We start from the raw sequence: 24,160 nt of genomic DNA, 5'->3' as shown, positions 1-24,160 counted from the left end.
CGGCAAGGGGCGGGGTTTGGGGCGGGGTCTGGCGGGGGGGCGTGTCCGGGCCGGCCCGCGCGTGTCCGTGGCAGCGGGGACGCGCAGAAGCGGCCATGGCGGCGGCGGGGATGGAGAGGCAGCTGCAGGAACAGGACTGGGACCCGAACGGGGCTCGGGACGAGGCTGAGACCGGAGCTGAAGAGACGGTGAAGATCATCTGCCTGGGCGACAGCGCCGTGGGCAAGTCCAAGTGCGTGGGGGCGCGGGGGCGGGCGGGGCGGGCGGGACGGCAACGGGTCCCGCGGGCTCACGGCGGCCGCGCTCTCTCCGCAGGCTGCTGGAGCGGTTCCTGCTCGACGGCTTGTATCCTTGGGAGCGGGGGGCTGCGGGAGCGGGGCCGGCCGGGGCGGCGGGGCGGGGAGGGCCGGGGGCTGCGGGAGCGGGGGGCTGCGGGAGCGGGGGGCTGCGGGAGCGGGGGGCTGCGGGAGCGGGGCCGGCGGGGCGGGGAGGGCGGGGGGCTGCGGGAGCGGGGCCGGAGGGGCGGCGGGGCGGGGAGGGCCGGGGGCTGCGGGAGCGGGGCCGGCCGGGGCGGGGCGGGCCGGGGGCTGCGGGAGCGGGGCCGGCGGGGCGGGGCGGGCCGGGGGCTGCGGGAGCGGGGCCAGCCCGGCGCGGGGGGCGCGAAGTCTCCGTGGGCTCCTTAACGCGCCGCAGCCGCCCCCAGCAGCTCTCCACGTTCGCGCTGACGCTGTACCAGCACCGCGCCCGCGTGGGCGGGCAGGAGGTCCGCGTGGGTGAGTGGGGACAGCCGGGCGGTGGCCGGGGACAGCGCACACCGCCGGGGACATCCCCCTGCTCTGGATCTTGGTTGGGTGTTTTGATAGACGGCAAATCCTGACAAATCCGGTGGCCTCCTGTGACGGGGCTGCAGCGCTGCTGGTTGGGGCAAAGGGATTGCCAGTGTTCCCCTGGGCTTGGCAAAGCACTGGGCACTGTCCCCACGATGTCCTGGGCTCTGAACTGGAGAGACAGGGATTGGGTGGAAAAATGGATGGGTGGATGGATGGATGGATGGATGGATGGATGGATGGATGGATGGACGAGGAATGGGCTGGGGGGCTGCATGCAGAGTCGTGGCCATGGCTCATTGTACACATGGAGACCAGGACAAGTGCGGGTCCCTCAAAGATCCGTCGGGGCTGGGACCAACACTGTTCAACATCTTTGTTGTGACACAGACAGTGAATGCAAATGTGGTCTGTGGGGGACATGTCTGTATTTGGGCATTTTAAGAAGTTGCTGTTCTGCAGGTCTGGCACAGGGTCCAGTCACACACCAATATCAGAGCAAAGGAATCCCTAAGAAAAGTGGCTTATGGCCTACTTGGATTTGAGTGCAGCAGCATGCTTGGGTCCAGCTGGCAGAGGTGTGACCACACTGGGGTGCGTAGCTGAAGGTGTGCAAATTTATACAGCAAAACAGACCCAGATGTGAGCCTACAAACCTGATACCAACGGCAATAGGCATGGCAGTGCCCAGGTGTACACAGTGCCAGGTGATCCCTGGTGTACACGGAACTTTGTGCCCCCGAGAGGCAGTCAGGCACCTGTGAGAGGAGATGGAGCATTGCCTGTGGCAGGGCCCTGGATGACCATCACCAGGTCAGAAATCTGAAGTTTTCAGCAGTTTCCAGAGGTTTAGTTGGTTTCTCATTGTCATCCCTGGTGACAGAGGGCCAGATGTTGCTACTGCTCTTTGCACTTCTGGCTTTGTCCTGCTGTCCTGTACAACTCATGTCAGTGGTGGCTTCTCCTGTGGTTGTGGCCAGTGCCAGCACAGCCTTCAGCTGAGTCCAGCTAAGGAAAGGTCCCAGCTGGACACAAGCTTTTAACCCTTGAGTGTTTTGGATTGGTGAGGTGGAACCCAATTTGTGACCCAGAGCAGGTGGGCTGGGCTTTGCCTCCTAAATGTAAGCTGTGAGGAAAACAGAATGAGTTGTGTCATTCTGAGCTGTTTGTGTGTTACAGACTTCTGGGACACGGCGGGCCAGGAGCGGTTCCGGAGCATGCACGCCTCCTACTACCACCAGGCCCATGCCTGCATCATGGTGAGGGAGTCTCGGCCACGAGCTGCTGGGATCTGGGCTCAGTGGTCCTGGTGACACTTGGCCTTTGTGTTACTTTTGTTGTTACACTGCTCTGTATTCCTTGTCTCTCCCAGTGGTTTAAAAAACTTTCCTAGATTGTTCTTTCTTTTACCAGATAAAGTCACTGTATCGAGGCTGACTTAGCTCTGCTCTGTCCCTCCTGGTAGTGCTTTCCTCTATCTCTTGACTCTGCTGTCTTCTCAATGTCCTCATGTTTCTCCCAGTTTCATGGCTCCTCACCTGCTCATGTCTTCTGGTTTGTCCTGTTGCACTCACCTTCCACTGCCCTCACCACTTGGGAGCACGAATCACCTTCACTGGTGCTTCAGTTGTCAGAACAGAGGTGGCCACGTCTGACCCTGCTTGGCACCCACCATTCCCAGTGCTGGCTCCCTGTGTGTGTGGCAGGGACTTGTCACAGGACACAGTCACAGTGTAAAGGGCATTGAGGGGCTGTTTCCTGCTGGCTGCATATGCTGGGGCTTGTGTTGGTCAGAGGTGGCCCCAGAGCTGTCCAGGGTCAGTCAGAGCTGTTCTGGATTGGCCCTGGGATAGCTGGTTCTCTTTTGGAAGGTGTTTGATGTGCAACGGAAGGTGACCTACAAGAACCTAAACAGCTGGTACAGGGAGCTGAGAGAATTCCGCCCGGAGATTCCCTGCATTGTGGTGGCCAACAAGATTGATGGTGGGTGTACCTTCTGCTCCCAGCCTCCTAGGGTTGTGGCGGGATTCAGTCTTGCCCAAGCTGAAAATGAATCTCCTTTGTGTGTTGGGTGCAGAGGATTTCCCGAGTTCCCCAGGGCTGGGTCCTCTGCTGACCTCACCTGCTGCCTCACAGGTGCTTGTCCTGTGTCACCAGCAATTAATGCAAATTTGATTCATTTGAGGTTTATTCAAGTGATGTCCTTCCAATTCCATCCTTACCACACTGTCCATTCCATCCAGCAAGAACCCAAAGGTGATTGGAGCAGCACCTGGTCAAAAATGGCACAAAAAGGAGGAAAAGCTGTTCTGTGGCTTCCCTGTATCAGGGATGGCCTTGGTGCTTCTCCTTCAGCCTGCACTGACTCCTCTGTGCTGAAGTGTCTCAATGTACCTGCTGGCAAAACTGGTCACCTGGCTCTGCAGGTGGCTGGAACGTTCCCTTCCATAGGGAATGCCAGCCAGCCCTTTGTGATTGCTGGGGCCGTGGCCTGTCTCGGGCCTGTGGCAGTGCCAGGTGTGTCACCTGGGGAACACCCCCCTCAGGATGTCCTGCCATGTCTGACTGGCCATGTCTCCTTTGTCTGCCCCAGCGGATATGAAGGTGACCCAGAAAAGCTTCAACTTTGCCCGGAAGTTCAGTTTGCCCTTTTACTTTGTGTCTGCTGCCGACGGCACCAATGTGGTGAAGGTGAGACGGGGCCCCTCAGCTGCCCAGGGACACAGGGGCTGCTGTGGGCTTGGACAGCAGGAGAGGGACTGGTCCATTGGTTCAGCACCATGAGGGACTGGTGGCTACGGAGAGTTTGCAGAGGGTTTTTTTCCCTTGGGATTTGGGAATAGTCTCCATCTGCCACAGAAACCCGGTGCCCATATGCCCCATCCTGGAAGTGATGGGCCTTTTTCTTCCCAGCTCTTCAATGATGCCATCAGACTGGCTGTGGCTTACAAACAGCACTCAGGAGACTTCATGGACCAGATCCTGCAGGAACTGGAGGTAGGGAAAGTCCTGTCTCTGCTCCCTCCTTTCTGCAGGACCTGGAGTATTTGTTCTGCCCTCCCTCTGTCCGTTTTTCCCCTGTGGCAAAGGGTGGAACTGTGCAGCATGGGAAGCTTTGCCCTGTGCTGGTGACGCCGGGGGGTTGGTGGGCTGGGCTGGGCTGGGCAAGACAACGATCCTGGGAAGACTCCTTGCTCAGAAAGACCTATGGCAGGTGCAGCTGTTGCAGTCTCTGTCACTTCTCAGCAACTCCTTGTCCTGCTCTTTTCCAGAGCTTTGACCTGCACGAGACAAGTGAGGATTTGTCAGATAAAGAGAAGAGCTGCCCTGAAGAGGAGCCCCCATCTGCCTAGGCCTGGACCATGAGCCTGGTTTTCCTTTGACACTGGACCCTGAGCCTGGTTTCCCTTGGCTCTGGATTTCTGGGGCCTGCACCGAGGACAGTGATGTTTCTCATGCCCTGGAGCTGGGGTGACAAGCAGCTGGGCATCTCCCCTTTTGTGGGAGCCTGTTGGGCAGGATCTTCGTTGGCTTGGCCCTCACCCCTGCACATCTCACTGAGGCTGAAGAATGAATGTGGACAGCACAGCAGACCGACAGACAGCAGGGACATTCCCAGCCCATGGGTGCACCGAGCAGGGCTGAAACCACAGTTAATGGTGAACACAGAAACTTTATTTCAACACCTCACTCACATCAGCATCGGTGTGGGTGCAGCAGAGCAGTGTGGGCAGGACAGAGCAGCCTCTGTCCCCAAGGCTACCTTTGGCCCAGCAGAAAATGGCTGTGGTCCACTGTAGCCCTGGATCCTGCTCATCCCTCTGCTTAAGCCTTTTTATTCTTCAGGAAGAGCAGGAACTCCTGCAGCAGGTTCAGGAATTGCACCAGAAACAGGAGTGGGAATGCCGTGGGCACTGATGAGGCCGAGGTGGTTGATGCTGGTCTCTGGCTGTGCTTGGGGCTCAAGCCGATGTCTGGCTTTGTCTCTGGCCTCTGGTGCTGCTCAGGTCTCAAGCCAGTGTCTGGCTTTGTCTCTGGTCCCTGGTGCTCCTCAGGGGTGGTGGTGACAACTGGCTCTGGTGCTGGAGTAGGTCTTTCTGCTGGGCTCAGGCCTGTCTGGAGCAGGATCCAGTTGTAGAAGTGCTGAGTGGAGGTGTAGATCCCGGGGTGCCTGGCTTTGTCACAGCCTCTTCCCCAGCTGCTCATCCCCACCAGCCAGAAGAAGTCAGCTCTGTTGTCCTTGCAGATGAGGGGACCCCCGCTGTCCCCCTGCAGCAGGAGAGAGGGCTCAGGGTTTGTGGGGGGCTGCAGCACCAGGGCTGGCTTCTCTATCCCAGCCCTTGCCAGAACCAGATTCCTGGCACAGGAAGGCTCTGCTCAGGGTCTGGAGCCTCCAGACCCTCGTCTGGGAGCAGGCTGGGTCCTGTCCCATCTTGGCACAGTGGTTCCACATGTGCAGAGGATGGATGATCCAGGGCCACATCTGCAGCTCGGGGCTGCCAGAAGCATTGGATGGGCTTTGTGGGCAGAGCCAGGCCTTGGGGACAAGGGGACATGGGGCAGGGACCCACGGCTGGGTAAGGGCAGGGCAGCCCTGGGATCCATCTGGGACAGGGAAGTGCAGCTGGGCAAGGGCAGGGCAGCCCTGGGATGTGGGACAGGGATGTGCAGCTGGGCAAGGGCAGGGCAGCCCTGGGATGTGGGACAGGGATGTGCAGTTGGGCAAGGGCAGGGCAGCCCCTGGGTTGTAGGACAAGGGACAGGGACAGGGTGGCCCTGGCAGCAGGGGGGACCTGGCGCTGGGAGGGCTCTGGGCCAGGCCCAGCCCGTGCCACATTTGGGGGTCAGGGGATCCCTGTGTTGCTGGTGCTGAGGGACTCGTGCCATGCTCCCACCTGGCAGGTGTCGATGCTGCCCTGTGGGTACCCAGCACACAGGTTTTCGGGATGGACGGCCCCTGCATACCAGGGGCTGCTGTTACAGAGCTCTGTGTCCATCAGGTGGACCTTGGCCTCCTGCAGCACCACATCTGGTCCCGGAGTTGTGGGAAGAGAGCAGAATGAGCTCCCAGCAGCTCTGTGCCCATCCCCTCCCCTGCCTGGGGGTCACCCCAGTACTGGCTTTACCCCTGGAGTGACATTGTCCCACTGTGTCCCTGCTGTTGGCTCTGGGGAAGGGGCCAGGCCCATCTCTCCAGAGTCTTCAGGGAGTCACAGAATGGTTTGGGTGGGAAGGGTCCTTAAAGCACATCCAGTGCCACCCCCTGCCATGGGCAGGGACCCCTTCCCCAGCCCAGGCTGCTCTGAGCCCCAGTCCCCCTCATGCCCTGCAGCTGCACTGTGGCTGTGCCAGCCCGTGTCCCCCCAGAGTGCCCAGTCCATGTCCCCAGAGTGCCCAGCCCATGGCCCAGGAGTGCCCATCTTGTGCTCAGGGCACTTGTCCTTGGGCCTCACCTCCAGCCGTGGCGAAATTCCAGCCCGCAATGTAGCAGGATCTCAGCTCCGAGACCCTCAGCGTGGCATCGGGCACACAGCCCAGCTGGATGTAGTCGCTGCACTCCACGGGCTGGCTCAGCTCCAGCAGGGCAATGTCATTCCTGGCCGTGGCAGCATCATAGTGCTGGTGTGCCAGGATCCTCTGGATGTGCCTCACCTTGGCCTCGGGGCCCGGCTGAGTCAGGTCGGTGGCCCCGATCACAACGTCCCACCGGTGGAAGTCCCTGGGGAGGAAATGGAGAGAGGGGTGAGAGGAAGCAGAGCCTCGGGCTGTGGCAGCTTCCCAGCCTTGTGCATCCCGAGGCAGAGAGGGAAGCAGCGGGGAGAGAGCCGGGATGGGAGCAGCATGTGGGGCTGTCCCCTGGGCACCTGCCCGAGCCGTGGGCACAGCCCCGTCCCTGCTCCTTACCCAGCCCTGATGAAGCAGTGGGCGACCGTGAGGACCCACTGGGAGCTGAGGAGGACACCTGAGCACATGTGCCACGTGCCGTTGTGCCAGGTGGCCTGGATGCTGACGATGCCAGGCCAGGCCCCTGGCTGGACACCAGTGCCACCCACGATGCCAGCCTTGCCATCGGCAGAAGCCGCGGGGCCGTAGTCGGGCAGGAGGGAGCTGTGGTCGGAAGCCATGGGCCGGAGCCCGCAGGTCCCTCTGCAAGCACAAAGCAGCACTGCCCTGCTCAGGGTGCCCCATTGCCCCTGCCCACCCAGCACTGAGGGGCAGCAGGGCCAGGGACCCCCGAGGGCACGTCTGTCCCTCCCTGGGTCTGCTGGAAACCCCCTGAGTGTCCCCTGAGCTCCCCCCCAGATCCCAGAGCCACTGACTCGCAGCTGTCCCAGGTGCCACCCACAGGCCCAGCCAGGGCCAGCAGGACCAGGAGCCACAGCCCAGCCATCGGTGCCAGTGCACGTGGCAGTGCCAGGAGAGAGGGGTCACTTCCAGCACAGCCACCAGTGCAGCCCCCACGGCCCTGACTGTGCCCCCAGCTGGGGCTGATGTCACAGAGGGACCAGTTCCATGTGCTGGGGAGGGATAGCACGGAGTCATCCAGCCAGGGAATGGTTTGGGTGGGAAAGGACCTTAAAAACCACCCAGTGCCATAGGCAGGGACATCTGTCCCACATTGCTCCAAGCCCCATCCAACCTAGGCTTGGCAGTTCCAGGGATGGGGCAGCCACAGCTTCTCTGCCCAACCTGTACCAGGGCCTGCCCACCCTCACAGGGAAGAATTCCTTCCCAACATCTTATCTAAACTTGCCCTTCTTCAGCTTAAGGCCATTTCCCCCTTGTCCCATCCTATCCCAACCCATATGCTCTTGTCCAAAGTTCCTCTCCAGCCTTCTTGCAAACCCCCTTTATGTACTGGAAGGGGCTCTAAGGTCTCCCTGGAGCCTTTTCTCCTCCAGGCTGACCAGCCCTAACTCTCTCAGCCTGTCATGCCCTTCTTCCCACCCTGAATGAATATTTCAAATGTGATCCTTGCTGTAAAACAGTCGTGCTCTGCCAGTTCACCTGCCTTCCCCTTTTACATGTTTATTTACATCCATTCCAGAAAGGCATTTGACTTTATTGAAATACCTCAATAACCTAAAGTTTCTTTTTTTTTTTGCTCTATAATTTGTTGAAGTACTTTGTGGGAATATGTCTGAGGGTAAAAAGATAATGGTACTAAATTATAGGGGAAAATATGGTTGCTGACTCTGGATGGAACATGGTCATCATTCCTGACCTCCCACACACAACACAGTCCAAGAGGGACAATGGAGATGGAACAGAGTGGAGACCCTGTGGCTCTGCCAAAACCTTGTGGAGGAGAGAACTTGGTGGTACCTTGAGCTCATCAGCTGCACAACAGCTGGAAACCAAGGGAGATAAAGGAAGATAAAGTCCTGCTAAGAAATCAGCAACTATGGTTAAATCCCTCTCCTTGGACTGACCATGTCCTGATCCCAAGGTTATCTCAGGTACTGGACACAGATACCCATCCTCAAGGTATGACCACCCCTCACTAAGATGTGTAACTAAAGTCACTCAAGCTCCACATAAGCATAAAGAAAAAGTATTGAAGGGAGTTAAGAAAGAGAAGTGGGGGAAGACTCCACTGTAACCTTGGGATCAGTCAGGGCTGACCCTCTCTGTGCCATGGGGGCCCACTGGGTAAGAACTGTGCCCTGTGGACACTGAATCAGTAGCTCGAGGCAGCTTTTCATGGGCATTGGAGCTTGGCTGGGTATCAGTAGGTACCATCACCAGCAATTCCAAACCTTCACGTGTCACAATGTATTAAATAAAGATTGTTAGTCTGTCAGCTGTTCATGTGGGTTCATTCGAGGGCACTGGAAGCCGCTGGCCATGGGCAAAGGTGTGGAGACCCCAGAAGGCACTTCTGTGTTTGGTGTGTGACCCTGAACAACTCAGTCACGCCACCCCTAAGCTGAGATTTAGTACCTCAGCATTTAGTACCAGGTCTAGCAAACTGCTCACTGAAGGGCTGCCATAACAGGACACGGACAGACTGGTGGGTTTTGGCTTTCCTGGGGCACTGACAGATCAGTCAAACACTGAGGGTCTGGGGAGATCTCGCCTTGTCATATGACATAGTTATCCACATCTTTGGGAGAGGTATGTGCATTACTTGTAGTTTCTTTTTAACCATTTCAAATTTTAGTCAGTGTTAAATCTGGGGCCTGTGAACCTTTACAGTCTGGCATTTTTGTTGTAGATTCAGGAAATGGAATGTTAAAAACCTAAATACAGAATACTTTTCCAGTGGTCTGATAATTTTCTATGTATTTTAAAAGTTTTCTTCCCAATATCCCATCTAACCCTGCCATTATTAAATCCTGCCATTATGAAAACCTCCCAATCCTCTGGATGTTAGAAAAATTAATAGTAATTAGAAAGTTAGAAAAGTAATAGTCTCACTGGAGGATTAGGATGGTGATATTTGGGAAAGCTCTGATGAAAATGCTGGTGAGGCAGAAGGGGACTCAGATGAAACAATTGAATTCCCACCTCCTAGAGAGGAAGAGGTTCCAGATTTAAAAATGAGACACATAATTAAGCCCAAAGTGTCCAAAGCACCCCAGGGAGGTCAGAGGAGGAGCATGGTCAGACCCACTCCCTGGGACCCCCTACAACTGGCAAATCTACAGGAAAAACAGGGACCAAACCCAGGGGAGTGAGGAAAATGAGAGAAAGGAAAAGCCTCACAGGAATAGCACCCCTCCCAACCTTTGGAAACACAAAGGGAAAAAACCATTAAGCACTGGGTGACCCTTGGGCTTCATCACCGGGCACATCATGACCAATCGATGGCCTAACAAGGACAGACACCATATCTGGTCACCAGCAGGGCCTCGGAAAAACCTTTGAATTTTCTGATTGGTACAGGAGCTCAAATATCTCTGATCACCCCCACAGATGCTGGAAAATTAAGTCTGCAAAGAAAAAGGGTCTGTCTAACAGGATTCAATGGACAGAGTATTACATGTTACACTGACAAAGTCCATTTATGGTTACCTGGGGAAAAAAAAATGTTCTCACACACATTTACAATTGCAGATCATGAAGAAAACACTTCAGGACATGTTATCCTTAACAGAAAGTTTGGCAGTTGTTCAGAGGGAATGTTTGGTCATTCAGGTCCACAAAAAAACTCCATATATTAAATTTGCTGGAAAAAATAGAAAAATTAGCCATCTACTAAAAATGGCTTCAGTTTTACCTGCTTTGGCTGTGACCAACATCAAAGAATGCCCTATTTATCCTGCAGAAAAAAAAAGGATAAATGAAGTAATTAAACATTTAGAACGGAGGGGGTTTGTATTTAGCACACACTCCTCACACAACCCTCCTGTTGGGCAGTGAGGAAATGGGATGAGAGCTGGTGTTTGACAACTGACTGTCAGGGGCTGGTGCCAACACGGGACCACTCACTGCAGAGTCCCAAACGCTGCCACTCTCACGGCCACCCTGCAGCAGCTGCACGTGAATGGAGTACCAGGTGTGTTCTCCGTGGTTCCACTTCAGCAGGGAGACAACCCAAAATTTGCATTTCCTTGGGAAGGAACACAATACACCTTCAATCACCTGCCCCGAGGGTATGAATATTCACCTACAGCTTTTTACAATGCTTCAGCTGAACTGCTTCTACAAATAGAAATCCTGGAAGGAGCACAAATCTATTAATACAAAGATGATGTGTTGATCAGAGGTGCAGAGGAAAGGGCAGAAAGAACAACAGCACAAGTTATATAGAATAAATACAATGAGCAGGGGATAGAAGTGCCCCCTGCTAAAAGCCAAGGCTCCTCTAGAGGTGAAATTCCTGGGAACCTCCTGGATTGCAGGTCAGGCTGTAACACCAGATGAAACTATTATGAAACTGGATGCCACAGCCACTCCTACTGCTAAAAAGGACCTTCAAAATGCCATGCATATCCTAGGATACTACAGAAATCATATTCCTGGATTTTCTATAATAGCAAGACCCTTGTACGCATTAATGAGGAAAAAACAGACCTGGAATTGGATTGATAGCTACAAAAAGGCTTTGTGAACACTGATTGAAGAACTAAAAACCTATCAGTCTCTTGGGTCAGTCCAGCCCAGTGGCCCTATAATAGTTGAATGGGGTTTTGCTGAACAGGGGACTTACTGTAATATGTTCCAGAAAGGCCCTCAGGGACCCAAAAGGCCATTAGGGTTCAGCTCCACAACATTACAAGATACTGAGCAGAGTTGCAGTGACCAGGAAAAGGGATTATTGTCTCTGACTCGAGCTCTAAACAAGTAGACAAAATTCAGCAGCATCAGCCTGTGCAAGTCCAAGGGCGGTTCAAACTGTTAGCCAGGATTAAAAAGGACAGGACTGCACAGAGACCAACATTACACAAATGGTGTGCACGTGTCTCAGGAGTCAGGGATCAAATGGATATACCTGAGGGGCTGACAAAACCCACCAAATCACAGATATCTGTGAGCCCAGACATGCTGGCTCTGCAACAGCCATGTCAACCCAGTCCTGTCAGGGATGAGGCTCCTGCATTTACATCAGGTTCTGGAGCTGCAGATGTCTGTGCTACTGATGCCTCAGTCAAACTTAGTGATGGTAAGTGGGAGCAGTTGCTCTTAACCTGCAGACAGCAATGGAAGTAGTAGAAGAAGGGATGGGAAATGCTCAGGTGGGAGAGTTAAAAGCTGTATTGCTGGTAGCAAAAGAGAAGGCAAGGACAATATATGTTGGTTCCTACGCAGTGTGGGCTGGTGCCACACAGTGGTTGTGCCAGTGGGAAGCATTAGATTGGCAAGTGAATGGAAATGTGAGAAATGTAGGCCTAATTTGTGTCAAAAATATAATAAAGTCTCCTGTATGGATTGTCAAATCATTCCATGGGCTTCTGGAAGCACCGAATCCGGGTGTTGCAGAATATGCTGTAAAGATTTAGCAACAGAACAACTATAAGCCAGACATGAACTTAGTTTAACATACACAAAGGGAGTAAAAGAAGAATTCCAGTTAATAACCAAGCAGCCTTTTGAAGTAAAATAAATACAGTGCAGACCAAAGATAATCCGAGAATACCTAAATACAATGGAGAAGTAAAGCCAATCAAGATAAGGAGGGAACACCTCAAATCAACAGATAAGGCTTAACTAACAAGATTGTCTCTAGTTAAATTTTAAGTTAAGAATCACACCAAAGAAGAACCAGCCCCCACGACCACAGAGAAGCAACAGGAAGAATCAGATGAAAGGATCTCAAGATGGAGAAAGAAGAAAATAATTTATTGGAACTGGTTAAAAATAAACCTGCTTTGACTGTATAAAAAAGGGGCCTGTGAGCTCAAATGGTGTCAGTGATGGAGCTGAGACTCCCAGTGCACCCAGCGCTGTTTATAGCTTTCATTATTTATAAAATAAACTGCCCTTTATACCAAGATGATTGGTTATTTGGGTGATCATTTATAACAGAAAGGTTCGGCAGAAGGAAGATTAGAAGTGGCTCAATCTCCACAATCCACAGAGATGGGTTGAACCTCATGCCAGTGATTAACCCTTGCGGACTGACTGGAACAAGGTGGATCAGGTGACAAAAGTTAAAAAGGTAAAAATTGATCAGCTGGAAGATCCTCAGCACTGGTACTGACTGGTACTGTAAATTGGAGCACACTGGACAGGAACCTTTACTTTTTGCAGCACAAAGTAGAGGGTGGCCACTGACCAGAAAGGTATTGTCACACAATGTCCCCAGTGCCAAAGGAGGCTTCGACAAAATCACCCGGACCAGGCACCGTCTTTCCAAATGAAAACCAACAAAATACTCTGGTTCACTCAGCAAATCGATCATTTGGACCTCTGAGGACACCCAGTGGTTATAAGGACACACTGACAGGTGTGGGAGTGTTCTCTACCCTAACCCTAACCAGCACCTACTGGAATGGACACTACTCTGGTTAAAGAGCTGCTGGAATACCCTGACCTACACAAATTGGTATAACAACCGAAAAAGAACAGTTGAAAAACATCATTCACTGTCAGTAATGATGTGGACAAAATACACAGTCCTAGAGCAAGTGAAAAGGGATGGAGAACTGATGGGATGACTTGTTTGGATGGTCCCCAAACATAGCAGAGTTTCTGAATTTAATGCTACACTTGGTTGTTGCAATATTGTTATTAATCAGAACCTGTTTTTATTAGTAGTCATTGTATATATGAGTGTGGTACCTAATCCAGCAAATGACAGTGACAATTCCAGAAGTACAAAAACCTGAAAAACAGTATCAATAGCTAATTCTATATTATGCCCTATATTAATTCTATATTAATGCTACTAACTAAATTCTATTTTTTCTAAGAATTTTGTATGTAAAAGTGTAGGGTGTGATTATAATAAAGTTAACACTCCTACATGAGTAAAGATAAAATAGTAAAACTTAGGAGCTTGATGTATCTCGACATATTTGCCAACAATGTACACATGCAGTGGGTACTTACACAGCATGGAGGCAAAAGGTACCTGCATTCCAGGTACTTCTCACCTCCAGAGAGGTGCCAGGTGCTGCTTTTGGTACTGAATTATGCAAAAACCAAACTGCCTCCAAATCAACATCCTGGCAGTGAGGCAAAGATTGGGCAGATAAGCTGACCTGGAGACACGGGACTGACAGTCAACCATTTATACTATAAAAGCCCAGACCACTTTCATAGGATCAGATTCTTCTAACACTCTTCTTGGAATGTGTGTGTCATTTTCTCCCTTGTAGTGGGGACATCCCTTCAAGGATTCTCCTCAGGGTGAAAGAGATCTGCCCACCAGCACTGGCATGGTGAGTTACACTAATCTCCACCTAATGACTGGGGTTTTTTGCTGGCTGTAATATAATCACTTTGAGATAGTGCACTATACTGTACACTACTAAGAGTTTTACATTTTACATTGTGTAGCAAAGAATTCTGATTAAGGTCCTTTCTCCAATCACTTGTCATAATAAATAATTCCTTTTATATAAATATACCCAGTTTGCCATCGTTACCCCTGCAGGACCAAGTTGTACTGACATTGCTGACAAAACCTGGGGCTAAGATTGGGTCCAACCATATCCAGCCTCCTCTCTGAGGAGTTTAGAAAACCAGGGGGTCCTTTCTGCAACTTGTGACTCCAGAAGAAGGATTCCCTAATCAACTTGGTCTAAAGTCCCACTCCCACCTGCGACAGTGACTGCACCACCTCCCTGGGCAGTGCATTCCAATATCTAACCATCCTTCTGTGAAGAAATTACTCCTGAAGTCCAGCACCCCCAGGCTCTTCTCTGCTGGGCCACTTTCCAGCCCCTCTGTCCCAGCCTGGAGCTGCAAGGGGTTGTCATGGCCAAAGTGCAGGACCTGGCACTTGGTCTTGTTGACCCTCATTCTGTTGGTCTCAGCCCATGGATCCAGCCTGACCAAGTCCCTCTGTAGAGCCTTCCTGTCCTCCAGCAGATCCACACTCTCCCCCAGCTTGGTGTCATCTACAAATTTGCTAATGGTGGACTCAATCCCCTCATCCAGGTCATCACTAAAGATATTAAACATGACTGTGCCCAACACTGATTGCTGGGGACATCACTAGTGCCTGGATGCAGCACCATTTCCCAGCCAGTTCCTAACCCAGCACAGAGTGCACCTGCCCAAGCCCTGGGCTGCAGCTTTTCCAGGACTGTGCCGTGGGAGAAGGTGTCCAAGGCTTTACTGAAGTCCAAGTAGACACAGCAACAACCTTTCCCCTACCCACTGGGTGGGTCACTTGGTCACAGAAGGAGATCAGATTGGTCAGGCAGGACCTGCCTTTCCTAAGCCTGTGCTGGCTGGGTGTCCTGGTCTCAGACAGGATGGGGTTAAGTTTTGCAGCAGGCAGAACTGGCACAGCCAGGACACCAGGGTTATTCTGTATCACCTCAGGGGGTTCTTGTCTTGTGTCTTTCCCAGCTGGCCACAGCAGGCAGCCAGGTGGAGCCGGGTTCGTTCACCTGTGAAAGATCACCTGTGAATTGCTTGGCTGTCCCGTACAGTTACTGGCATTGTGTTCATCTTCTTCTCTCATTGCTGCTTCCAGTCACCTGTGACAGCTGTGTAAGAGACACCTGAGGGTGACCTGTGACACCTGTGACAGCTGAGACACCTGTGTGACACCTGTGTGTGTGACATCTGTGTCCATGCCCACCTGTGCCCACCCAACTGTGTGACCCCCAGCACTGCCCACCCCAGGCCTCCCTGTGATCTGGGTCCCCCTCCCAGCCTGGGGGTCCCCCCAAGTGCCACTCCCATCCACAGGGCCACAGTGGGGGCTGTGGGGACAGGCAGGAAAGTGGGGCCCTACGGGTCCCCATGGGGTGTGGGGGCTCATCCCTGCTGTTCCCTCCATGGCTGGGAATCATGGGGGTGTCAGGGTGCCCCAGTGGCTGTGGGTCTGGGAACCCAAGATGTGTGTCACTGTCACCCTCCCTGTGCCCCACAGTGTGTCACCCCTGTTCCTGTCCTCCTCCGTGCCTCACAGCGTGTCCCCCCCACATCCCTGTCCCCCTCAAGGCCACCCGGTGCCCCACAGAGCAGAGCAGACCATGAATGGTGTCAGCACATGTTGGGCACAATGGGGACACACACATGGGGTGACATCACTTGGGCACTGGGAGGCAATAAATAGCAGACCCCCCTCAGGGGTTTGCCAGGGCTGGGGAAGGGCTGTGGGGACAGTGACAAGGTCACAGTGACAAGTCCCGGTGTCCTTGGGGTGTCCCTGGCCCCCCCTCCCTGCTGTCCCTCCCTGCCCGCGGGCGAGATCCGGCAGGATCCGGTGGTGGCACTTCCCCGTCACGGGACACAGCTGAGACATGGTCACAGGGCACTCCGGCAACCTCAGGGACACCACGGGGTCCCTCTGTCACCCTCAGACCTGCAGGGCACCCACAGGGTCCCTCTGGCAACTCCAGCCTTTGGCGCAGTCCCTCGGGAACACCCAGCTGGGTTTCCCTGAGGTGCAGACCCCGTGGGGTGCCAGGGGCTGTTCTGGGACACCAAGTGGGGTCGGTCTTTGGGCAGGAAGAGGCTGGGAGGGTGCTGGGAGACACCGGGGGCTGTGTGAGGGTGCTCGGGGGAGTCATGGGGTTGTAACGACGCCTCGCGTACAGCACTGGGGGATACCGGGGGGACCGTTTGGAGTTTGGCAGTCCATGGGATGTTCGGAGGGGTCCTGGGGGGATCTGGGAGTAGCAGGGAAGGCTGGAAGTCCCGGGGTGGGGCAGGAGGGGTCCCGGGGGATTTGGAGGCCCGGGGTCTCTATCGAAGCTCGTCAGGCGCGAAGAGCCCCCGGGCGCGGCGCAGCACCGAGTCCCGGGCCGGGTCGTACGGGTGGTCCTTGGAGGGGATCTCGAGCACCGCGGGCAGCGCCCGGGCGTGGGCAGCGACCGCCGGCCGGATCTGCTCGGCCAGCGCCTGCGAGATCAGGATCATCCCCACGTCCTCCCGCGCCAGGAAACCCCTGGGAAGAGGGAAACAAACGGGGGCTCAGTGGGCAGAGACCCCACTCACAGTCGCGGCCCCAGCGCGGTGCTGGGACAGGGTATTCCTGGGACTCCTGAAACCCCCTGACCGCCCCTCAACACTCCTGGGACTCCCTCGGACACTCCTGAGACGCCCCTGACACCCACCCAGGGTCTCCTGGGACACTCCAGATCCCAAAGCCCCCCCAGACCCTCCTCAGACCCCCAAGCCCTCACCTGAAACTCCTGGGACTCCACTCCGCTTGCCCCAGACCCCTTAGAACCTCCCCAAGGAATCCTGGCATCCCCCAGGCCCCAAGACCTGCCCAGACCTTCCTCAGGAACAACCGAGAACCCTCCAGGGACTCCCAAGACCACCCCAGGAACGACTCAGAACCCCCAAGCCCCCCCGCACCCCTCGTGCCCCCCACCGGAACGTCTCCTCGATCTCGGCCAGGCTCGTCTCCTTCTCCACCACCAGGAAGTTGGGCCGCCGGTGCTTGTCCAGCTCCCCGATGCCGCCCAGCAGGAACCCGGTCACCGTGTCCTCGTCGCCCATCACCGCGATCAGCTTCCCGCGGCCCGCCATGCCCGGGGCGCTCCGGGAACGGGGCCCGCCGGGATCGGGATCCTCTGGGAGCCGCCGCCGGGAGCCGCCGCCGGGAGCCGCCGGGATCGGGAGCCGCCGGGAGCCGCCGCCGGGACCGGGAGCGACCGGGAGCGACGAGGACCCGCCGGGAGCCGCGGCCGCTTCCGGGTTCCGCCGCCGCTGTGCTGGACACGCCCCCCAGCTCGGCCCGCCCCCCGTCGCCCCGGTAACTGCCGTCGCCCCGCCCACTTCTCTCGGTGAGTTCCGCCACCGCCGCGCCGGCCCCGCCCCCGGTAACCCCCCTCTCACCCCGGCGGCCCCGCCCCGTCCCGTTGGCCCCGCCCTGCGGGTTCGGCCCCGGTAACGCCCCTCCGGTAACGCCCCTCCGGTAACGCCCCTCCGGTAACGCCCCTCCGGTAACGCCCCTCCGGTAACGCCCTTCCCGCCCCGTCCCTCGGGCCCCGCCCCCGGTAACGCCCCTCCCGCCGGCCCCGCCCCTCCGGTCGCGCATGCGCACTGCGCTGTGCCCTTGAGGGGACGGGGGCGGGCGCGGGGGCCCTGCGGACACAGCGCCCCCTGCCGGACGGTGCGGCCGCGCGGGGCGCCCCCGACCCCCGGTCTTGGAACAGCCGGGACCGCCCGGGCTGCCGCTGTCCTGCCATGGGCCGCCTCCCGGGACCCCTCAGGAGTGGATCATTCTGCCCCCGACCCCCCCGACTCTCCTGCGCGCCCCGGTGTCCTGCCCCGGTGCCCGGCCCCGGCGCGCCCCGTCCCACGGCAGGACCTCACAGTCCCACCCACCCTGGAGCACCCCACGACCCCTCAGGAACCGCGATGTCCTGCCCTGGATGGACCCCCTGGACCACGATACCTGCCTTGAACCCCTCGGAACCCCAAGACCACGGTGTCCTGCCCTGGGAGCCCCCCGGCCCCTGATGTCCTGCCCCAGACCCCCGGGAGCCCCCCGGCCCCTGATGTCCTGCCCCAGACCCCCGGGAGCCCCCCGGCCCCCGATGTCCTGCCCCAGACCCCCGGGAGCCCCCCGGCCCCCGATGTCCTGCCCCAGACCCCCGGGAGCTCCCCGGCCCCTGCTGTCCTGCCCCAGAGCCCCGGGAGCCCCCCGGCCCCTGATGTCCTGCCCCGGAGCCGTGTCCTGCTCAGAGCCCCACAGGACGCTGTGTCCTTCCCCAGAGCCGCCCGAATACCCCATATCACGTCCCCTGCCATCACTCAGACCCTCGTCCTCTCCCAGTGCTTTATTGACAGCCCCGGCCCCGGGGGGCTCAGGCGGCGGTGACGCGGAAGGGGCTCCCCGGCACGTCGCGGTCGCCCCAGCGCAGCAGCAGAACGTACTCGCCGCGCTCCCGCACGCTGTAGGTCACCGTGTACACCCGGTTCCCCTCGTGCTTCACGTGCACCTCCTCGCACGGGGCCTTGGGGCCGTGCACCCCCACCAGCAGCATGTTCGTGCCTGGGGGGAAGGCGGAGGGTGACATCCTGCCCCGAGACCCCTCACAGCACCCAGACCCCGACACTGCACCCCAGACCCCCACAGTGCACCCCAGACCTCCCACTGCACCCCAGACCTCTCACAGCACCCCAGACCCCTCACAGCACCCCAGACCACTCACAGCACCCCACACCTCCCACTGCACCCCACACCTCCCACAGCACCCCACACCTCCCACTGCACCCCACACCTCCCACAGCACCCCACACCTCCCACAGCACCCCAGCACCACCACCAGCAGCACGTTTGTGCCTGGGGAGGCACAGGAGGGGTCACCCAGAGCCTGAGACTCCAGAACCCACACCACACCCAAACCCCAACACTGCACCCCCCACAGACCCACCCCATCTGCTCCCAGGACCCCCCGAGGAGCCCCTGGACCCCCTCCTGCTGACCACCCCCTGCCCCCCAGGCCCCCCCAGCCCCCTCACCGGCCTTGCTGCAGTCCACTGTGAAGTGGTTCTTGTGGCCCAGGCGGGCAGTCGTCAGCCCTGGCCCTCGGGCCACCACCTGCCCCGCGTCCGATGGGGCCTTGGTGACACCCCCGAAGGCGGGGGGGCCTCGCGCCCCTCCCCGCCCCACCGGCTCCACCAGCACCGTGGAGGTCTCGTGCAGGCTGTGCCCTCCTGACAGCCGCGGGCCTGGGGAGTACAGGGAGGACACTGTCAGCCCATGGGGACACCTCCCGGTCACACCGTGCTGGGGGGTCACAGGGACACCTGGGGACAGCCCATCACATCCCCCTGGTGCTTTTCCACCAGGCCACCCACCCTTGGGACTCCTTGTGCCACCACTCTGGGAACACCCCATTCATGTCATTCTGGGGGTCCTCCACCATGTGCCCCCCCGCCACTCCCCATCATGCCCATCGGTGACCCTTGTCACTTCACTCTGGGGACACATAAATCCCTCCCAAGCCCACTCCTCTGTCCCCCCATCCCCATGTCCCACCCTGTCCATACCGGTGACTTTGGCCTTGAAGGGGCTGCCCACGATGTGATGGGGGCCCCCGTACTTGATGGAGATGAGGTAGTTGCCAGGGGCCATCGGGGTGTAGGTGACACGGTGGCCCTCAGGGACCTCAGTGCAGTCCAGCTCCACCTTGGAGGGCCCATCAATGGTGACAGCCAGTGCCCCAGCCCCCGCGTTGGCCGTTTTCACCAGGAACTCCGAGGGCACCCCTGAGACACAGGAGACATGGGGATGGCACCATGGGGGGGACACCAGGACCCCATTGCGGCCATGTCCCATCATGGCAACTCCTGTGGCCACATCCTCTCTGCCACCACCATGGCCACATCTCCATCATGGCCACCATCACAACCACGTCCCCACTGCCACCCCATGGCCACGGTGTTGAGCATGGCCCAGTCCCCATCACCATTCCATGGCTATGTCCCCGCTGCCACCACCATGGCTGCGTTCCCATCACCACCCCTCTCCCACGGCTGTGCCCCTGTCCCTGTCTCCACAGCGGTGTCACCTGTGCGGCCACCCTCGAGGCCAGGCCCGAAGGCAGTGACGAGCCCGGGGTCCCCGGCCTGGCTCTGCTCGCCCACACGGATGTTGAAGGGGCTCCCGGGCACGTGGCGCCCGTTGAAGCGCAGGTCGATGGAGTGCACCCCGTTCTCACGCGGCAGGAACCCCAGCGCGTACCGGTCTGGAGGACACAGACATGGCACCGTGTCCCCACGTCCCCATATCTGTGTCCCCACAACCCTGTGCCCCCACACTCCCATGTCTCCATGCTCAATTTTCATGTGGCAGAATCCCCAGCACACACCAGTCTGGGGGACATCGTGTCATAGCAGTGTCCCCATGTCCCATATTCCCATGTCCTGTGTCCCCATGTCCCCGTGTCCCTCTGTCCCCATGTACCTCATGTCCCCAAGTCCCATGTCCCCACATCCCATGTCCCCATGTCCTGTGCCCTGTGTCCATCTTCCCCTGGTCCCAAGCTCGGTGTCCCCACAGTGTCCCCTCACCGCTGTCCAGCTCGGACACGTAGCACTCCTCCACCACCCCTGCGGGCGTGTGCACTTTGGCATCAATGACGCCACGCGCCCCGTTCAGCTGCACCGCGAACGACGCCGGCTGGTTCACTGCCACCGTCTCCTGCAGGGACACCACGGTGGCATCAGGGACACGGGACACAGTGGGGACAGGGGGGCACCACGAATGGTGCAGGCTGGTTCACTCCAGGGGATGTGGGGGACAGGGCATACAGGGGGGCACCAGGACAGGGAGGACACCATGGTGCCCAAGGGTGACACTGGTGTCCCCGTGTCAAGGTGCAGGGTGGCCCAGGGGTGGCAGCAGAGAGGGTGCCAAGGGTAATATGGAGGGGAGAAAGAGGTGGCCCCAGGGGGTCCCAAGGATGACACAGGGGTTCAGTGTGACAGGATACATGGGGGTGACACCAGAGGGGGTCCTGAGGCTGGCGCAGAGGGATATAAATTATCCCCTCCTGGTGGGGTTCCAAGGGTGACATGAGGGAGAAAGAGGTGGCCCCAGAGGGTCCCAAGAGCACCACAGGAGATCCAAAGGAGTGGGGGTCCCAAGGGTGCCACAGGGCCTTGGAGTGACCCAGGGGTGACCTGGGGATCCAGGGAGTGTCTGGGAGCCCAGGGTGACACAGTGTATGTCCTGGTACCTGCAGGCTGGTGACAGTGAGGCGCCGGGCATCGTCAGAATGGGAGGCAACAGGGACGACAAAGGGGCTGTCGGGGATGTGCTCCTCGTTGAACTTGATGGACACCTCATAGTCACCTGGGGGACACAGGGATAGTCAGGCAGGGACCCCATACATGGGGACACCTTCCCTTGGGGACCCCTGCACACCCTCATCTGGGGGACACCCTCACTTGGGGACACCTTTGCATGTGGGTCCCCCCTTGCACAAGGGTCCCACAGTTCTGTTCCGCGTTGAGCACCCTGTGGGGTGGGCAGGTGCTTGGTATGTTGGGGGGCAGCCCCCTCTCACCTGGCTCCTGCACCAGGTAGGAGACGCCACAGGAGCCATCCTTGCGGTCTTCGAAGGAGATCTCGGCCTTGCTGGGCCCCTCAACAGCGATGGAGAGACCCCCCGCACCCGCCTCGCGTGTCCAGATGCTGAACTCAGCTGGGGGAGAGCACCAGGGTCATTCCAGCCCCCAGTGGCACCCCAGGACAGTGACACCTGTCACAGACCGGCACCCACCCCCCATCGCACCCAGATCCCCCACAGCAGCCTCACATTGCCCCCACACCCAGCTGTGCCCAAATCCTCTGTCACAGCACCCAGAGCCCCCCAGTTTTACCAACATCCCTTCTACCCATAGGACCCACCCACTGCCCCCCACAACTCCAGCCTTCCCACAACACCCACACCCTCATTGCTCCCCACACCTCCCTCACTGGCCCCCTGTCCCCATCACACCCACACCTGCCACATCCCCCTAATCACCCCCAAAATCCCCTATCCCTGGCAGACCCCCTATCCCTGGCAGACCCCCCCTACCTGGCAGACCCCCTGCTCCTGACACACCGCCCCATCCCTGGCAGACCCCTCGTTCCCAGCAGAGCCCCCGTACCTGGTGTGCCAGCCACGGCACGCTGCAGGCCGGTGCCCCCTGCGCGCACCTTGTGGGCACCGCCCTCACCCAGGGGCCCCACGGTGAACTGGAAGGGGCTCCCAGGCACGTGTTGCCCCCGGAACTTGACGCTGACAGTGTGGGCACCCGTCTCCTGGGGCACGAAGCGCACACTGTAGACCCCCGCGGCCCCTGGCACAACCTCAGCCTCGCGCCGCTGCCCCGATGGGCTCAGCACCTGCGCCGTCAGCTCCTGCACCGATGCTTCACCTGCGGGCACACACCTCATCACCCCGGGCACCTGGGGACTCCAACATCATCTCAACATCACCCCATCACTGTGCCACTATGGCACCCCATCGCTATGGCACATTGTTACCGGGACAGCCATCACCACAACACTTCATCATCCTGTAACCCTGGCACCCCAGCACCAGGGTGCCCCAGCACCTCAGCACCCCATCTCCTCATTACCATGTCACTATGGCACCCCAGCACCCTGTCGCCAGGGCACTATGTCATCCTGTCACCCTGGCATCCTGGCATCAGGACACTGGGGCACCCCATTGCCCCATCACCTGGTCACCATGCTCCCAGGACACCCTGACACCCCACTACTGTGTCACTCTGTTACCTTGTCACCCCCTCACCCCACTACCAGGCTCCCCTGGCACCCCAGCACCATTGTCACCCTGTCACTCCATCACCCTGCCATCCCATCACCAGGGCACGCAGCCACCCCAGCACTGTGTCACCCTGTTACTGTCACCCCAATGCTCTGGCCCCAGGGTGTGACTGAACACCTCGATACCAGCAGAGCCCGTGTGCACCCCCACACGGGGTGCACTGCCCATGTACCCTCTGTGCCCCCTTGTGAACAGGAAACACGTGCACTTGCCAATGTGCACATGCACACACCCCCGTGAGTTTGAACACTCATGCCAAGGGCACACACAACCCCCTGAGCAGGTGTGCACCCCCATGGGCAGGTGTGCACACCTGCTTGTGCCAAGGGCCAGTGTTGCCCCCCACCTCCAGACACATCCCCCTACAAAGGGCAACATCCCCCTTGTGAGTGTGGCAGCCACTGTGCATGTGCCACAGAGTGTCCCAGGTGTGTCCCCAGGTGCATCCTGGCTTTGTGTGAGGGGCACACACAGGTGGGAGTGGAAGAGCATGTGCTGGGCCCTTGTATGAGCACACACATCCCCTCTGAGCAGACACAGCCCTGTGCAAGGGCACTCCCAAGTGCAAGTGTGCCCAGCCCACACGCAAGCCCACTGCCCTGCACACCCAGCCTTGGTGCACACCCAGCCCTCATGCAAGCACAGCCCCGTGCAAACACACACAGGTGCTTCCCTGCACCCATCCCTCCCCTCCATGATCCCGCCCCCCTGCACACACACACACACCCCCACACACCCTCCGTGTGACCCCACCCCCCTGCACACACACACACACACCCACACACCCTCCGTGTGACCCCACCCCCCTGCACACACACACACGCACACACCCTCCGTGTGACCCCGCCCCCCTGCACACACACACACACACACACCCACCCACACACACACCATGGGACGCACCCTCGTGTGCGCGCACTGGGGCCGCAAAGGCACCGATGCCCTCGCGGGGCCCAAAGGCCCCGAAGGCGCCGAAAGGCTCCGGGGGGGTGCGGGGGAAGGCGCCGCCCACTCGGGTCGACTCCTCCACGTGCACCTCGCGCGTGGTCTCCCCGCCGCGCGTCTTGCTGATCTCGGTGCGCTCCGTGCGTGTGTACGTGTGGCTGCTGCGCGTGAACGTGCGCGTCAGCCGCTCCTGTGCCGACACCATCTGGAACCAGTTCCCTGGGGAATGCCCCGCGGGGACACAGCGGGACAGTGGGGACACACGGGGACAACGGACACATGGGGGGAACCACAGGGTGTGGACACCAAGTGGGAGAACAGAAGGGTGCACAGAAGAGTGTTGGGGACAAGGCAGGACATGGATGGACACAGGGATGGATGTAGGGACAGGTGGAAACACAAACAGGTGGAGACAAGGGATGGTCACAGGGATGGAGACAAGGATGGTCACAGGGATGGAAGTAGGGGTTCATGTGGGGAGGGATGGATATAGGGATGGATGGATGGATGGAT

General features: G+C 58.1%; 4 protein-coding genes and 1 pseudogene across 5 annotated transcripts in view; 2 read left to right on the top strand and 3 right to left on the bottom strand.

The window, feature by feature from the left end:
* Positions 1 to 78: 78 nt before the first annotated feature.
* Positions 79 to 8,626, top strand: LOC139670744 (rab-like protein 2A). Of its 2 annotated transcripts, XM_071552929.1 has the most exons (8): positions 79 to 232; positions 316 to 345; positions 694 to 773; positions 2,007 to 2,086; positions 2,699 to 2,810; positions 3,421 to 3,518; positions 3,741 to 3,824; positions 4,100 to 8,626. In XM_071552929.1, exons 1-8 carry the CDS (start codon positions 96 to 98, stop codon positions 4,178 to 4,180), a joined length of 702 nt encoding a protein of 233 aa, XP_071409030.1. In that variant the 5' UTR covers positions 79 to 95; the 3' UTR covers positions 4,181 to 8,626. The 2 variants fall into 2 exon arrangements, with proteins under 2 accessions (XP_071409030.1, XP_071409031.1); XM_071552930.1 differs by lacking the exons at positions 79 to 232; positions 316 to 345; positions 694 to 773 and adding an exon at positions 1,372 to 1,421.
* Positions 4,499 to 8,329, bottom strand: LOC139670745 (acrosin-like; annotated as a pseudogene).
* Positions 8,627 to 15,430: 6,804 nt separating the features above from the next.
* On the bottom strand, positions 15,431 to 17,131 carry ATP6V1F (ATPase H+ transporting V1 subunit F). The gene is made up of 2 exons (XM_071550129.1): positions 16,777 to 17,131; positions 15,431 to 16,344 (listed from the first exon to the last, which is right to left on the bottom strand). The coding sequence occupies exons 1-2, from the start codon at positions 16,932 to 16,934 to the stop codon at positions 16,143 to 16,145; spliced, it is 360 nt and encodes a 119-aa protein (XP_071406230.1). The 5' UTR covers positions 16,935 to 17,131; the 3' UTR covers positions 15,431 to 16,142.
* On the top strand, positions 16,933 to 17,298 carry LOC139669602 (uncharacterized). The gene has a single exon (XM_071550101.1). The coding sequence runs from the start codon at positions 16,933 to 16,935 to the stop codon at positions 17,296 to 17,298; it is 366 nt and encodes a 121-aa protein (XP_071406202.1).
* An 837-nt stretch (positions 17,299 to 18,135) lies between these two features.
* FLNC (filamin C) overlaps positions 18,136 to 24,160 on the bottom strand; it is a 28,293-nt gene continuing 22,268 nt past the window's right edge. Inside the window, exons 39-47 of the mRNA XM_071552928.1 lie at positions 23,606 to 23,866; positions 22,017 to 22,286; positions 21,428 to 21,565; positions 21,098 to 21,213; positions 20,430 to 20,559; positions 19,928 to 20,104; positions 19,407 to 19,625; positions 18,876 to 19,085; positions 18,136 to 18,405 (exon numbers count right to left, since the gene is read on the bottom strand). Coding sequence (XP_071409029.1) covers positions 18,218 to 18,405; positions 18,876 to 19,085; positions 19,407 to 19,625; positions 19,928 to 20,104; positions 20,430 to 20,559; positions 21,098 to 21,213; positions 21,428 to 21,565; positions 22,017 to 22,286; positions 23,606 to 23,866 — 1,709 coding nt within the window. The 3' untranslated portion in view covers positions 18,136 to 18,217. The remainder of the gene's footprint in view (positions 18,406 to 18,875; positions 19,086 to 19,406; positions 19,626 to 19,927; positions 20,105 to 20,429; positions 20,560 to 21,097; positions 21,214 to 21,427; positions 21,566 to 22,016; positions 22,287 to 23,605; positions 23,867 to 24,160) is intronic.

The sequence above is a fragment of the Pithys albifrons genome, chromosome 3 (assembly GCF_047495875.1).
Source record: "Pithys albifrons albifrons isolate INPA30051 chromosome 3, PitAlb_v1, whole genome shotgun sequence".
Taxonomy (NCBI): Eukaryota; Metazoa; Chordata; class Aves; order Passeriformes; family Thamnophilidae; genus Pithys; species Pithys albifrons.
Note: the sequence above shows the minus strand (reverse complement) of the source record. Positions and strands in the feature narration are given on the sequence as shown.

What these genes read in the sequence shown, in the direction of transcription:
- LOC139670744 (XM_071552929.1), top strand. Translation starts at nt 96, where the DNA reads ATGGCGGCGGCGGGGATGGAGAGGCAGCTGCAGGAACAGGACTGGGAC. An exon ending in AGCGCCGTGGGCAAGTCCAA is followed by an intron (nt 233 to 315) that starts GTGCGTGGGGGC and finishes CTCTCTCCGCAG; the next exon opens with GCTGCTGGAGCGGTTCCTGC. An exon ending in CGGTTCCTGCTCGACGGCTT is followed by an intron (nt 346 to 693) that starts GTATCCTTGGGA and finishes AACGCGCCGCAG; the next exon opens with CCGCCCCCAGCAGCTCTCCA.
- LOC139669602 (XM_071550101.1), top strand. Translation starts at nt 16,933, where the DNA reads ATGCCCGGGGCGCTCCGGGAACGGGGCCCGCCGGGATCGGGATCCTCT.
- ATP6V1F (XM_071550129.1), bottom strand. Translation starts at nt 16,934, where the DNA reads ATGGCGGGCCGCGGGAAGCTGATCGCGGTGATGGGCGACGAGGACACG. An exon ending in GAGATCGAGGAGACGTTCCG is followed by an intron (nt 16,345 to 16,776) that starts GTGGGGGGCACG and finishes CCCTCTTCCCAG; the next exon opens with GGGTTTCCTGGCGCGGGAGG.